The 17,165-nt window shown below is 37.5% G+C and overlaps 1 protein-coding gene across 1 annotated transcript in view; it reads left to right on the forward strand.

The window, feature by feature from the left end:
• CELSR2 (cadherin EGF LAG seven-pass G-type receptor 2) overlaps positions 1-17,165 on the forward strand; it is a gene marked incomplete at both ends in the record, with an annotated part of 96,402 nt that overhangs the window by 26,034 nt on the left and 53,203 nt on the right. Inside the window, one exon of the mRNA XM_083357791.1 lies at positions 6,854-7,498. Within this exon, the coding sequence (XP_083213917.1) occupies positions 6,854-7,498 (645 nt within the window). The remainder of the gene's footprint in view (positions 1-6,853; positions 7,499-17,165) is intronic.

Raw genomic sequence — 17,165 nt, forward strand, 5'->3', positions numbered from 1 at the left:
AGGAAACGGCATCTATACAGCAACCATCTGGAATTTAATTATTAGAGTGGAAACTGAACCAGGTTTGAACTATCCAGAAACAAAAATATTAAAGCTAAATATACTGTGTGAAGTATGGTGACACCTTCAGAATTGGGGGCAACTGCTTAATTTGGACATACCTAAACTTTTTAGTTTACAGTGTTTGAACAGGGTGGTTGTTGATGTGTCTAAACTTAAATTTCTGTTTTATTAGAAGGCAATGTGATGAGGAAGTTACCTGCCATATCTTTTAGCCCCAGGATACCTCCTACCACATTCCATTTATTTGCCTTCTTTCTGTATAGATGGGAACAGTTCCAAAGAAAGCATTGGGTTGCAAATTACATTGCATTTTTTATTTTCTAAGGGCCCAGGTAAATTTCAGAAGTATTCTATGAAATGAAGACAATTCTGGAAGGTATTATTTTGCTTTGCAGCATTCCATATTGTTTAAATAATAATAATAATAATTCCATATAATTTTTTTTTCTATAGGATTGTAGCAAATCCGGGCTTATACATAACAATCTATCTTCTGCCCTTTAATTTCATTACTTCTTGAATTTTTGCTAATTACTTACTAGGAAATGAGTGTCTTTAAACTCAATGGACAATAGAACAATAATTTTATTAAAGCAAATTAAATTTACCACAATGAATTCAAACAAATTTTGTGACATTTTAATGGGAACTAGTAAAAATATTGCCTGCATCACACATCATACCAGGTCATTCATTTGTTTGTTCCTTAGAATGTTATGTATCAGTTGTGGTTTATTGAATAATAAAATATAGTTAGGTAATCCATTTCAAGCTTGACCTTTGAACCTACTCATTGCCTTATTGTAGATTTTGGATATTTTTTTTAATAGACCAGTATGCCTGTCATTTGGCTTTTATGAATTTCATTTGGCTTTTATGAATTTAACAGAATTTACTTCTGAGTAGACATGTATAGAATTATAATGCAAGGGTACTTCAGTAAAGATAGGTATGGGGTATTTTGCATATAGGCCTGAAAACCCATAGGGTTGCTAACCATAAAGAGATAACGTGAGGAGTCTATGGAAGGGACTTCCATTTCATGCATTGTGAGTACAATCCACCTTTGCCATACTGCTTCTAATTCAGCACTGAGGGCTTCTGTTTTGTATGCTGGGCTTAGGACACACGCACTAGTTCTGAAATATACCTTAAGTATCTCTGACTAAAAGTGAAGGAGGGGCCGAGGCACTTTCCCAAGGGAATTTCCAAGTGCAGGTGCCAGAGAGTGTTACCCACTCCTGACTCTTGGGAGCTACTCAACCGGTAGATTCCTACCATTGCTCAGATTAAGAAAGTTAATTATTGATAGCATTTGTCTGAACTGGAAGGCTGAAAGGACCAGCTGTAGCCTCTTTCATGACTGGGGGTGGGTGGAAGAAATATAAGGTTTAGGGTACTATGGCCATTTTTAAAAATCAGCCATAAGGATGACAAGGTAATAGTTATCTTGGATAGCTCTCCTCTCCTTGTTTTGTGTTAAGTGCGAAGCTGCTGGCATTTTGTTCAGCTCTTTGTTCTCGTGGCTCCATATACTAGAAAGCAAAATGAATCAAACAAAACCAGATGGGAAACATCCCCCACCCCACCCAGCAGTAAGTTGGAGTTGAAAGTGCCTGTACATGTGAGAAGGAGAGCAAATGACTTTGCATTCATTATGGTTTAATAGGGTATGGGAATAATTTCTTAGAAATGCAGGTAAGTGGATGGTTTAGCAATGTAGAATCCTTGGTGCCCTCTGAGCTTGGTGCTCTCTTGTTTGCTTGAAGACAGAATTAACTTGATTTCATCAGATCTTTGACTCAATTTTTGTACCTGTTCTTATTCTAATTATATTGCACTGACTTTATTATGTGGGGTATTGTATGATTATGGAAGCAAATAGAAAAGACCCAGCTATGAAGAAGTTAGATGCAGAAATGGGAGAAAAACATAGATTACATGAATTAGGAGTAAAACTATGTGACTGCCAGGAACACGGTCTATTTTTCTTTACAAATTATAGAGATTGTAATTGAAAGGAAGAGTATGGTGGAATAACAGAGTTGCAAGGGAACTTGGGGGTTTTCTAGAATCTAGTCCAACCCCGCTCAAGCAGGAAACCTTATACCATTTCAGACAAATGATTGTCCAATCTCTTCTTAAAAATGTCCAGTGTTGGATCACTTATAACCTCTGGAGGCAAGTCATTCCACAAATTAATTTCTCCTTAGTTCTAGGTTGGTTCTTTCCTTGATTAGTTTCCATCCACTGCTTTTTGCCCTGCCTTCAGGTGCTTTGGAGAATAGATTGACTCCCTCTTCTTTGTGGCAGCCCCTAGATATTGGAACACTGCTATCATGTCACTCATAGTCCTTCCTTTATTAGACATACCCAATTTCTGCACTCATGCTTCATATGCTTTAGCCTCCAATCTCCTAATCATCTTTGTTGCTTTTGTCTGCACTCATTCTAGAGTCTCAACATCTTTTTTTATATTGTGGTGACATTTCATAGACATCGTAAATCATAGACATTTATTATTTTAAGAGTGAATGCCACAAATCATTCTGAAGATTGCACTACCCATCTATATCTCAGAAACATTTGGGACTTGACTAAACAGTATCCCCTCCCCCTCTGTGTGTGTGTGTGTGTGTGTGTGTGTGTGTGTCTGTGTGTCTGTGTGTCTGTGTCTGTGCCTATGCCTGTGTCTGTGTCTGTGTCTGTCTGTGGAACTATTATTCCTGCATGTTTGTTGATGACCAGTCTATCTTCCCTATGTGTCCATCTACCCTTGTGACTAACAACAGGATGATACAAAATTTTTGCTGCTGCTTCCTGACCATGCAGCTCATTTGTTTCCTTTCTCCTCTTTCCCTTTGCTTGAGCCAAACTACTGCCAGACACCAACCAGGGCCAGCTTCCTTCCTGCTTTTGTTTGCGCTGGGCAACTGTTCTAGTTTTTACTATAGCATCATTTTTAGTGCTTCTCTTTTCATATGATTTGGTCATAATTTCTGGATACTTTTGTAAACATATAAACTCCCCCTCCCCCGTGCGTGCTTTTCTTTTTTGCACTTCTGTTTGGACATACTAACTTGTTGTTGTTGCTAGTTGCGAAGTCGTATCTGACCCATCGTGACCCCATGGACAACGTTCCTCCAGGCCTTCCTGTCCTCTACTATCTTCTGGAGTCCATTTAAGCTCACGCCTACTGCTTCAGTCACTCCATCCCGCCACTTCATTCTCTGTCGTGACATACTAACTAGATGAACCTGAATATCATCCAGAATAAGTAAGATACACTACCTATAATAGCAGTTGAAAGAAGGAGGGGCAAAATGATAATCAGAAAGTGATATCATCATGTTAAAATTCAATAAGAGAATTTTTACCACAAAAAGCGTTTTGCCTTTGGAGGGAGAGGTTGTAGTGATTATCCTTTATTATCTCTTTAGATCTTAATGCGTTCCTTTGTATGTGTGTAGTTTGTTCTTATCCTACTGGATTAACTCAATCCTAATATCTTAAAACAAATAGAAAGTATAAAGTAAGAAGTAATCAAAATAAAACTTCTAATAGACTTTTATCTATCTGGTGGCAGTTCATCCCTTGGCAGGACTGAGACCTTTTTCAAGCAATGTCCATCACTCAGAGGAGTAACTTGATTAGTGCTATCAAATGAAACCATAAAGATAAACAAAGAATCTAAAGAAGGTTGGAACCATATCAATCTAGAGTGCAAGACTGGTTTAAAAACTAATTTTTCAAGACAGGTTAAGACGAGTTTGGCTATGAAGGTAGAAACTCGATATTGAAACCTCAGAACAGTCTATTCTCTGGGTTTATGTTAATAATTCTGATCACGGTCATTGGGTGGGCTTTTTCAGTTCCTTCAGCAAAAGGAACCCCATTAATGACCTGGCACTAAGATAATAGGAATGGATCACTAAAGCCCAAAGTACCAGCAGAGAGAGTACTTACAATACAGGAAATAGTACTATGCAAAGGTGTGAGACTGGGAAATCGGCATACCAACATCTCCTTAGAAGACACTGAAATGGTAGCAAAGCATATTACATGTCACTTCTATTTCATTGTGATAGCAGATAGTGAAAACCAGTGCTTATTTTGTAAAAGGAAAAGGTGCCAGAACTCACACATGTCATACAACCCACCTTGCCTACCCTACAAGGTTCCATCCAAAAAAGGTGCCGGAACTCCGTTCTGAGCGTTCTATGAGAAAAAAAGCCCTGGTGAAAACTGACCCAAATTATTCTTTTTTTTTAAAAAAAGAAATGGATACAGTGGGCTTGAGAGCCAGTTTTGTGTAGTGGTTAAGGACAGAAACTGTGAAACCATGAATTCTACTGCTTCCAGCACGAAGCCAGCTGGGTGACTTTGGGCCCATCATTCTTAGTTAGCCTCATAAAGTAGTCCAAGTAAGAAGCACACCGGAAGTGTAGTGGCTATATTTTATTGTAAGGTTACTTTAACCTTACAAGTCTGGCAGTCCTTTTCTCCCCATTGCCTTTATAGCCCAAGGAACTGGGAGGGTCCATCCTGTGACATTTGCTATGACAACATTCTTTCTGCATCTAAGCTCCTGTTGTCCAGCCATTCCCCTGGCTGTGGGTCTTTTCCCTGTCTCCCAAGATTATTTCCACATACAATACCATTACACTTACTTTAAGCCCTGCAAAGAAAGAGTGGCAAGCTACTTCTGAAATCTTGCCAAGAAAACTGCAGGGACCTGTCTAGGCAATTACCACTAGTCGACAATTACTCAAAGGCATGAACATGGGAACTTTATGTGGACCTTCAATTTGAGACATTTGGGGTACATTGGTAAAACATTTGCACATACTATATGAAAATATGAGGTTGAGTTAGTCCAACATTTCTTGGAACTTTTTAAAAAGATTTTTAGATATTCAGTCAAAAGTTACAAATCAAAAGTTGCATTCCATAAACTGACACTGCAAGGGATATAAGTTTCTATCTTAACATCAAATCAACATAACGTGTGATATCCTGCTATTGCTTTCTCTGTTTTTTATCTTTCATTCCTAGCACCTAATCAAGAAACATGAAGAGTGTTGCTATCACATTGCACATCATGCCCATGTCTTGTCCGTACACAGGCAGAAGAATGAGGTGATAATTTTGGAAATAATTGAATTACAGTCCTTGAAAGGGCTGTATCCTTTCAGCTTTGGTAGCTGGGGCTGTAGCAGTCAAATAAACACCTGACAGATTAGGATGGAGCAGGTGTCTTGATTTTTTTTAAAAAAATAAGCAAATAACTTGCAAATGCATATAAGGAAATAGTACAAATAGCAACCCACACTTCAGAGTGAAGTGGTATAATTGGTTCTTCTTGCTTTAAGAATCTTGATTTTGTTCATTTTTTAAATGTATTACAAGAAAGATAGCAGGAGATATCTGTTGCGTCAGCTCTGTATTTTGTAGAATTATCTGCTTCTGCCCTAAGAATGAAAAATGACTATGTCTCAAATCTTTCTTAATGTGAAGGAAGTTCAGTTTGACCAATAAGCTTGTCTTCTATTTCTTGTCTTCATGAAACTATGAATTTTCACCATTGTAATTTCTAAGTAGACAACCTCTTTAGCAACTATTCCAGCTTTAAGTGATAATATTGAAAGCTACTTGGTCATTGCCTGATAAAATGAATTACCTAATAAAATAAAAAAATATTCAACTTGTTGGTGTTTCTGAATCCACATAGATATGGAAGCATGGTAAGAGTTCCAAGCTTAGACAGGCCAAACCTTGTAAAAATTATAAAAGAGTGGGAAATGTAGAACATTAAACCCTCACATAAATTGTACATGAAAGGTATCCCATCTTGATTCTACTGGAACTCTAAAGTAGCTAGAGTTTGAATTGGGTAGGTTTGTATGCATAAGTGTGTATGCACACTTGTATGAATGAATGAGTCAGTAAAGCTTTTCATTCACAAAGAGAACAATAAAATGTTTAATTAGCATTTGTTTCTACATGCCTTGAATCTCTGCATAACAATAAATAGCATGGGAGGGATTATAAAGATTTTGCCTACTAAGCTGTGTGAGAGCTCCACACAGAGTATATTACAGTAATCCAAACTGGATGTGAGCAAAGCATATTTAATAGTACCTCATCTAGTTTCACCAAAATGGATGAAACTGGCAATCAGTATAACTACATCTAGACAATAATATCTGGGGATATTGATAAAGGGTCACACATTGTTCATCTGTGATCCATGTAATTAGAAGTAGAATAAAATATTTGATGAATTCAGAGAGCTTAATCTGTATTATAGTACTATGGCTATTGTACAGATTATTTTTTAATTAGATTTATATCCCACCACCTTTTGTTCTGGTTCTCAAGGAAGTAGCATTCCCTTATCCCCAAAACAACCCTGTGAAGTAGGTTGGACTGAGAGAGAGTGAGTAGCCCTAAGTTCCACCATGAGCTTCCAGAGCTGAGGATGGACTTCATCCAGATTATCCTGTGTCATATTAACTACTGTGTTGGTTTAGACTTTATACTGTATATTGAAGAGTATAGTGAAATACTTTCCATTGTGCCTCACTATATGCTACAATACTATACAATTATGCAGCCTGCCTTTTAAAAATTAAGGTAGATGCCAGTCCCATTCACCCATGTGTCTGTTGTATAAAAAAGAACCATCGTTGCCTGAAAAATAATATGAATATTACAAGGTGATTTCTACATTCTCTTCTTCACCCTTCAGTGCAGATTGAAACTAATTATTCTCTCCTGTTTTCTATAGATGGCATCCACAGTGTTGCTGCCCAATGCATGCTGCAGGTGACCATTATCACAGATGAGATGCTGACCAACAGTATCACTTTGCGGCTGGAGAACATGTCCCAAGAACGCTTCCTTTCACCACTGCTGGCTCTCTTTCTTGAAGGAGTAGCAACTGTGCTATCTGCTCCCCGTGATCATGTTGTCCTTTTCAACATCCAAAATGACACAGATGTTCAGGCTGCCCAAATCCTGAATGTTAGTCTGTCAGTGCAATTGCCTGATAGAATTCATGGGAGCCATTATATTCCTTCAGAAGATCTCCAAGAACGACTGTACCTCAACCGGACACTCTTGGCTGCTATTTCGGAGCAGAGGGTTTTGCCTTTTGATGATAATATTTGTTTGCGGGAACCCTGTGAGAATTATATGCGCTGTGTCTCAGTGTTGAAGTTTGACAGCTCAGCACCCTTCATTTCCTCCAACACTATTCTTTTCCGTCCTATCCACCCTGTCAATGGTTTGCGTTGCCGTTGCCCGCTGGGTTTTACTGGCGATTATTGTGAAACTGAGATTGATCTTTGCTACTCTAATCCATGTGGAAATAATGGGCATTGCCAAAGCCGTGAAGGAGGATATACTTGTGAGTGCCAAGAAGGCTACACTGGTAAGTATTGATTTGGGGGGAAAAATCACCCAAGACAGATCCCACTTAGGGAGCTGCTTAGTAGTCTTTGGAAGCTGTTGTCTTAGTTCTTCGATAAATCCCAGTGTTGACATTCTACCTGGAATCATTGTAATCATTTCCTCCAAGGCATTTTTATTGCTCAGAATGACTTTTATAATTAATTTATGCTTGTTATTTATTAGTAAGTAAGAGGGATTAGAATGCTGAAAGATGGAGATGTCAAACTTGGAAAGAGAAAACAGAAATAGAATATTTGCCAAAATTTGTGAGAAAATAGAAGAGATGCTTCTATTGACCCAACAGCCTATCTAAGCCTTTCCCAGCAACACGGTCTAGGTAACCACAACTCCCATGATCTTTGGATAGTATCCAACTCTAAGAAAAGGCAGCTGGGTGCTGTTCAGATGTAAGACTAATTGCCATAAGTTTTATGCAAGATGGCTAGTGTGAAAGAATTGTTGAAGTTGTCACCCAAAACTTCCAGAAGGCACAAAATCAGCCCTTGTTGCTATAAATCATTTCTTACAGCAGAAAGTTCAAGGGGATAAGAGTAAAGCTCAGAATATCTTGTGCTAGGACAGGGGTAGGCAACCTTGGCTTTTTTATGACTCGTGGACTTCAACTTCCAGAATTCCTGAGCCAGCTGGCTCAGGAATTCTGGGAGTTGAAGTCCACGAGTCATAAAAGAGCCAAGGTTGCCTACCCCTGTGCTAGGAGGTCAATTGTGGTCCACAAAAGAATGTTTGCCTGAAAGATGGCCTTGTTTGGACTTTTATCCTATGCTGCTAATCAAGATAGTTTTAGGATTCCATATAGATTAGAATTTGAGAAATATTTTAAAAATTCCTGCAAGACATTTGCTAGATACAGGGGTTCCACGTGTACTCCTCCTGTTTTACAAGTCTAGTGGGAAATGTGTAATTTATAAATTGCAGAAGTATTTTTCCCAGAAGGAATATAAGGGCATCTGTTGTTGAGTTAACTCACCCATTACCCAGCATGTATAGCAGTTTCTCACCTGGTGTTAATTCCTTCCATCAAGAATGGTTTTAAAAAATCCCCTCTTCCATGCTATTCACTATCATCAAGGATTCACTCATTCAGCAATGACTTTCCCCAAGTGCTTTTCAGATCCATTAAACAAAACTCCATCAAACTATCTGATGACCAGTGGAATTTTCCTGGAATTATCTTCTCTGAATAATTGCAGGACACCAGACCCCCTAAATCCCACACTGTAATTTGTCCTGAATTAGCTTGGATTTTGCTTTCTATTTAGCAGCCTCAAGATGTTAGTGGGACTAAAACTATCTTTGATCAACCAACTGTTCATGTCAAAACGTGACCTCATATAATCCATTGAGTATGATTGACTGTAGTGAAAACAGTCCAGAAAGTTACATTTAAAATAAATGTTAGAGCGAATGGACTTTTAGTATAGAAAATGTGCTTATTATTTTATGTTGCTTAGACAAATATTTATTAAGGGTAATGTAAAACAAAATCTCTGTATTTGGTAAGTTGTATAGAAAAACAAATGAATTGATATAAACACATACTAACGCTGTATGATGTACACATATTTTTCATGTGTTTTTAAAATGATTTGCTGAGAATTTAGTATGAAAATAATCATTTTAAATAAATTCTTATGTGCTGGCTCAGGAATTCTGGGAGTTGAAGTCCACGAGTCATAAAAGAGCCAAGGTTGCCTACCCCTGGTCTAGTTGAATCAGGGAGAATTACAAGAAAAACATCACAGGATTGTGTTTGTTTCATTCCTGGTTATAGAATAGAATAGAACAGAGTAGGTTATAGAAGTAGCACCCCTTCTTTTTTAGGAAAAAGATAATGCCTGGCATCTCCTGTCCCAACACATCTTGATATTTTTTTATTCTTGGCTGTCAACTTTCCAATTATTTCTTTTGATCAACTACAGCTTTGACACCATTTTGTTAGTTTCTCTGAAAACATGAACCAGGATATTGTAAATCGTAATTGTAATGTATAGCTTTACCCTGGGTTAACCACGCCCCCCCCCAAAAAAAAACCCCCAAACCAAACTAAAATTAGATTGTGGACATTGCAGAATTCAGCAGCAAAGGTATAGTGTTTTTTTGATGGACTAGTTAATTCATTTATCTATGACCATTTTCCTACTCAAACCCTTCCTCCCTGTCCCTTAGTTACTTTTCTAATAATAAACATGCTTCTATACTGTATTATTTTCTCCATGGAAGGCAAGGAAGGCTATTTGTTAAATAATAGTAAATAATAAAATCCAGAATTACTAAAAACTATACATGATATCAATGGGGACATTAGTGAGTTCTAGGTAGTATTCATTTCACTAATGTAGTTTCCTAAATGCCATCATAATGGGTATCATTGTATCCATACCACTACAGCTGATGTTAATTGAAACTCACACAGGGGCTTCAAAATGTTTAATCCTATTCAGGGGCCATATTTAATACTGAAAATTATATTACAAGAATTGTAATGTTAGCAGCATATTGATTCATCTTGCTTAGAGTGACCACCGGTGAAACGATCCATACCTTCTGTAGTCCACATTTTGTCTTAAGATGCCTTCTGTTTTAGAGGAATGGGTTTTGTAGCAGTCTGTGTAGATGACACAACCTTGGGTTAGCAGGAGCATCCCTTGAAGGATGGACTCCCTAGATTAGAAGAAGAAACTTGCTGAGGTATGTTCCAGGAAACGCAGGTCCCTGTAGCCAAATGCTTGGTAGGAAAGCTATTTCTGTGTTTAGTGCTTAGGGGGGATGCTGAGGATAAGGGCTGGGGAAGAGGAGCAATGAGAGTTGGTTGCCCTGTGTAAATCTATTTCTGCTCTTTTCTTTTTGGCTGCAATATTGGCTCTCCCTGTGCAGGTAGAGGAGGAAGGGGAGGCAGACGGCATGGTGGGGAGGTGGAATAAGGGCTTTGTCTGCTCAAGATTGGGGAGGGGCACTCTGGGAGAATATTTGTTTCCTTGGCAACCAAAGCTGGTCACTAGGGTAAAGAATCAAAAAGAGACTGGCAATAAATCTATTAAAAAAATCTTGATGAAGATGTGTGTGTGTATATGTGTGGGCACACACACAGATGTGTATGCATGGCAGGGATTTGCGATACATATAATGGAATGAACAACAAGCTGGAGTAATGGAGAGGAACTGGATGGAGAACAGATTAGATAATGGAAAGAGGCAGAAAGAAGGAGCATGTGAAAGAGAAGAAGACGCAGACATATTTTAAATCATGAATTTAGTGGGCATACAGGTGTTAAAATGTCATGGGGAGCTGAATCTTTACAAATCCCCACACTTTCTGTAGCTATTTTTCTTGATCGACATTCCGCAGAGTTTGTCTCCAGAACGTACAGCAATCAAAATTGTGTTACATTGCCATGACTACCAAGCACCATCTTACAAATTTCTTGGGAACATCCCTTAGATTAGAAAAACCTATGAGTAAGTAAGTAAGTAAGTAAGTAAGTAAGTAAGTAAGTAAGTAAACAAACAAACAAACAAATAAATAAATCCCAAAGCTGATGATCAAGAGGCAATCTCTAATGATGGAAAATTGGCTGTCTTCAAATGATATTTTCCCCCTTTAGTCGATCATGGAACTGTGTTTTATGAAACATGCTAGGCTTCCATGAAACATAATGTAAAGAAACATCTTTTAGGTTATTCATCATCTTAGAAGATATTCCATGATATTTGAGTCTGTTAATCTATTGAATATATCTCCAAGTTGATTTGGATTTGGGCAACAGTATCTTGACTTGTAAGATACCCTCTATGTTAGAGACTCTAGCTTGCATGAACATACCTGGGATAAAATTGCACGTGGCATACTGGCCACAATGTACAAAACTGATCTGTACTGTTCATACTGTTCATAGGAAACATTGCATGTGTTAGAGTATAGTTAGGGTTGATAACTTAGTCTGCACTTAGTCCAGCTTATTAAAACATTATGTTTTGCTTGAACAAAGAAATGATCAGTGGCACAGATAATCTATGGGCCCATCTGGAAGTGATCACAGTGTGTAGAAGACGGAGATTTGGAGTAGGGAGAAGGGCGGTATACAAATCAAATAAATAAATAAATGATAAGAAGCATATAAATGAAATGAAAGAAAAATAGACATGTGGCTAAATGTGTTAAAATGAGGGGAAACAGGAAGGGTAGTACAGACCCTAATAAAGATTGTCTGATTTAATGGAATGTAATTGATTAATACCTATAGGAAAGTGATAGCGTAGTTTTGATTATGAACAGAATGTACAATGGAATCTATTTTGATGATAATTAATGATGGATGGTTGACATTTTTGTTTATCTTCCCCAAACTCTACTTGGTTTTATGTTCTTATAATATTTTTAGCTTTGCATGCCATCTTGAGTCTTTTTTAGTTGGGGGTCTTATAAATATAATGAATTATTAATTATTAATCATCATCAATTAATATCAATAATCCATGCATATAGCAAAGTAATTAAGCAAAATTTATCCTATGCCTGTAGTTACATTAGTAAATTATTGGTTGAGAACTGCACATGTATTTTTTTTATTAAAATAATGCTTTTTTGTTGACTGAGAACCCGAATGATTTGTGGTGAATATTAGATCTGAAAATTAATGTATCAAAGAGCAATGTAGTTGCACTTGGCAAGGAAAAGGAGTGAACGATTAGTGTACATATTAAATATAAACAGTGAAAATTAGAGCAAGTAGATGAACTGAATCTTGGTATTGTGTTTACTAAAGATGGGAAAATGGATGGAAAAAATTCAATATGGGTAAATGCTGTTAGAACAGTATAAGGGTCATACTGTATGTAATCTGTTGTGAGTAATGAATGTTTGTCAAAGAGGTGAAAAGGGCTGTGTGTAAAAGTCCTTTCCCCCAATTTGTTACATGTAAATGAGATTTGAGTATGTCAGGGAAAAGAATGCTTTTATATTAGAATTGAAAGGGATGCGGTGGCTCAGTGGGTTAGGACGCTGAGCTTGTCGATCAGAAGGTCGGCAGATTGGTGGGTTGAATCCCGGGTGCCGCATAACAGAGTGAGCGCCTGTTATTCGTCCCAGCTTCTGCCAACCTAGCAGTTCGAAAGCACGTAAAAATGCAAGTAGAAAAAATAGGGACCACTATGGTGGGAAGGTAACAGCGTTCCGTGCGCCTTTGGCGTCTAGTCATGCCGGCCACATGGCCACAGAGATGTCCTCGGACAAGCACTGGCTCTTCGGCTTTGAAATGGAGATGAGCACCGGCCCCTAGAGAACCTTTACCTTTACCTTATATTAGAATTGAAGGGAAGGGGAACTTAAGTGTGTATGGTAAACAAGAAGAGATAGGCTCATGATTTGTGGACTGAATGCAAAAAGAATGACCAGCAGGGAAAAGTATGTTGAGGTGTTTTGTTTGTATACAGTGAATGAAAGAAAACTAAATACAAAAAAAACAAATATAGGAATGGGTTGAAAAGAGGGGAATGATTGAGAATAAAGTTAGATGATGAAATTCTGAAAAAATGAGAGATGAGGAGTTTAGGCAGTGTACAACATTGCAAATGAACATGGTGGGAAGAAGAATAGTTTGCAGAAAGGTATGAAAAAGTATTGTGAATGAAGTTGGAATACAGTTGCTTTAGCAACGTTTCCTTTTCTCAACTCATGCCTTTAATTTCTTTGGTTTACTATTTCTTAGTATAGTACTTTTTAGTATTTTTATTTGGTATGAGTTTATATCACCTCTTTACCCCCACAACAAGTCTGTGAAGTAGTTTCTACCAAGGGTCTGACTGGCTTCCATGGTTGAGGGTGGACCAAAATCTCCTGGCCCAACACCTGAAATCTCTGTGCCACACTAGTTCTTTCCTTATTCCTTTGTGGTGGTCTTCTTACTCTGAAAGAGAAGAGGGGATAGAAATATAGGTTCCGTGGTAAGTTCCAAGTTCCATAGAGTCGTCCAAAGTTCCAACTTTGACTTGGAGCAAGGATTTTTTTTTAATTGGACAGATTTTGATCTTACCTTTCCTTCAAGAACTGAAGGTTGATACTCTATTGGACCAAAGGAAGTCGGATGTCAATGACTTCCCCTCATTTTTTCTCTCTCCCTTACCTCACTTCTCTATTCCCTTTTCCCTTCCCCATCTTTTCCACTATTTACTTTTGTATTTCCATTGTATCATATATTATATATATGATATATAACATATCATCTTCTTCTCCATTTCTCCCTCCACAACTATCCCATGATATAATTTGTGCTAAAAAAAATACTGACTGTCTCAGTCAGGGAGTTTCATGGCTGTAGCTAAATTTGAATCTGGCTCTCTTGATCCTAGTCTAGTAATTTTACTACTGTAGAATATTACTCACTGGAATTTTGCTCTAGATTGGATCCCTCTGCCATTTCTTTTGTCTCTTTCTCTTTCTTCTCTATCTTCTGTTTTGTAATACACTTTTCACATATATCAAATTATTTGCGTTATTATATATGAGACATGCAAAAATGCATTTCATGTGTCTCATCTACTTTAGGTCTTATTACAGAGTAAGAAGCATGCTTTTGGCATAAGCCTGCTAGCTAACATTATGTTATTAAAGCAAACAGCTGCTTCTCACTTAAGAACATAATTATGGCATGTGTACAGATAATGAGGTATCATTTAACCCTATGTCCAAGGCCTCTTAAATGCTTTGGTTTGCTGAATACAACCAAAGAAAAAAGCTCAGAAATTTCTCAGGTAGCTTACATTTATTAAATGTAATACATTTATTTACAATTTATTTTAGTTGGTGCTTCAGAAATTAATCCTAAATCAAAGTTGGGCCATTTGTGAAGGTGAACTTTTCAACATTAATTTGTGATGCCTTTCACAATGCATTACTAACATTTCTACCTTGGGTGTGAAAAATGGGATCAACATTGCAGGAAAAATTCTATATATTTCTGATAAAATACATTTCATATTTATTACGGTCAAAAGGTTATATTGAGGTTAAAGGTCAAGAAAGTAGGCCAGATTGAGCTACAAATTCAGTAAGCCATTTTATAACAACTATCCAATCCCTCCCTTCCCTATCCTATTTCTGCATATGTCAGATACAGAATATGGCCAGAGGGATCATTACACTTTGTAATATGGCCTCAGCATAAATTCCTGTTATTATGTATAGTTATAGCAGCCCCATTTTTCCCCAAGGAGAAATTTGAACCTGTCCTGCAGTTTCCTAAGTGACTTCAGGATAACATAGAAATAAGTTTCTATTAAATTACCTCACAAACCAGACAGGGTTGTATAGTCCAGCAGCAAAATGGTGTGTCTGCAGCAGATCAAATTATTGCTTCCCATATCCAAACATCTTTAGATCAGCTTCTTGAAACTCCCTTTAAGGCTTCTTTCCAGTTCAAATTATACTTCAAGGAAGTTTCATAATTTTTTCTGGAGGCCCAGGGACATTTCCATATGAACAAATTCTAGAAATTTCCACAGATGATAAATATATTCTAGAACATAACATCACTCTGCTAAACACCTAATTCTCACAGTTCTGTCTAATGTGTATGTATATCAATTTATAAATTGTGGCTTAGTATTATTATTAGTAATAGTATTTATTATCTTCTTTACTTCTTCCTTTTATTTGGTATTATTATTATGGTCCATTGCACAATCAGCCAGATGTTCAGTCATCTGGATTTGTCATTTTTATCCACCTATCAAGTCCTTCCCAAAGACCTGGGAGTGGCAGATGTTGATGATTTATGGTGTTAGAGATATTGTTACAGGATGTAAGTTATTCTGAGTAAAGCTGCCTTTTGCAATTGACTGATGGTGAATTTGTCAATGCCGAGGGTGTTCAAGTGGTGCTCCACTTATTTTGGGATTGCTCCCAAGGCACCTGGCAATCTACCTTTGCTTTGTTTTGCCAAAGTTGTTCTATCTCTAGTTGTATTTTCTTCTCTTTTCAAGTTCCTTCTCTTCTATTCTGCTATCTCCAGGTACTGGCATATCCACTATCCAGATTTTTTTTGTCTTTTTTATTGATAGTTGTTAAATCTGGTGTGTTATGTGGCAGATGCCCATCTGTTTGAATTCTAAAGTCCCAGAGCACTTTAGCTTCTTCATTTTCTATTACTTTCTCTATTTTATGGTCCCGCCAGGTCTTGCTTGCAGGCAAATGGTATTTACTACTATTATTATTTTCTCTGTTGTCTTGCAAGTACACTGAGTGCTTTTGTACCACAGACAAATTCCTTGTGTGTCTAATCACACATGGTCAAATAAAGTATTCAGTTCAATTCATTAATAAAAGATATTCAAAGTTCAGCGTCTCTGATTATTACGGTTATGAGCTGTGGTGGTGCAGTGGTTAGAATGCAGTATTGCAGGCTAATTCTGCTGACTGCCAGGAGTTCAATCCTGACTGGCTCAGGGTTGACTCAGCCTTCCATCCTTCCGAGATCGGTAAAATGAGGAGCCAGATTGTTGGAGGCAATATGCTGTTGAAAGAAAAATCTTCATCAGGATCCAGTCCAAGCTGGGAATAAACAAAATGGAGACTGCTTTAGAAAGAAGGTTGGAGTTTATTGAAAAGCAGACCCACAAGACATGAGGCTCTGGAGCAGCTGACCATATGTTGCTGGGAGTGGTGGGTTTTTATACCTTCTGGTTGAGGTTGTTTCCTGTTCCTGTTTGAGGCTTTGTATTTCCTGTGTTATGTACTTTGACCTGAGTCTGAGTGTTCCCTTTTGGTATTGGTGGGTTAATCCTATTATGTCCCCAAAGGTCATGTCTTTTAGAGTTTGGATGGGGTATGTAGATTTTAGAGGTCTTTGTCTTCCTAATCTCATAGCTTCTAGCTTCCTGGCCTCAACTTTCCTGAATGGATTATTAGGTCTGCATTTCTAAAAGCTGGTTTCTGCTGAGTTTTTTGGCTGGGGAGAGGGAGAGGTTTCTGCCTTTTAAAGATCTTCTCCATTATTCCTTTGGAGAAATATATTCTGCCTTTTTAATATTTCCCAAAATATTTCTTTTTCTGGATTCTTCCCACAATGCTGACTCTGTAAACTGTTTAGAAAGAGCTGTAAAAGCACTATGACGGTTCTACGTCCTATTGCTATTGCTATTATTAAGTCTAACTGTTGTTGCTATTGCTATTATACAATTATTTGAGAATGATTCAGAAAAAGTGTTTCAGAATGTGAAGGCGTATAAACAAACTCTCTGAGAATGATTAAAGCACCCACAACTGTTTCTAAGATCAAATGGCTGCTGTGGAAGTCTCCCTCCAATGGCTCTAATAAATTGGGCAATTATTCTACATTAACACTTTCATACATTCCAAAGCACTTCTTCTGAATCACATTTGAAACATTACACAGCCCTATTGTGCATACTTGTTTGCAAAAACAGAATAACAGAGTTGGAAGGGACCTTGGAGGTCTTCTAGTCCAACCCATTGCTCATGCAGAAAACCCTATACCATTTCAGACAAATGGTCCAATCTCTTCTTTAAAATCTCCAAAGTTGGAGCACTCACAACTACTGCCAAGTATAAATGTGTAGGTGCAATCTAAAGTATATAACTCTGCAGGATCCTATGCAAATATGTCCCTGAG

The sequence above is a fragment of the Vipera ursinii genome (genome assembly GCF_947247035.1).
Source record: "Vipera ursinii genome assembly, chromosome: 3".
Taxonomy (NCBI): Eukaryota; Metazoa; Chordata; class Lepidosauria; order Squamata; family Viperidae; genus Vipera; species Vipera ursinii.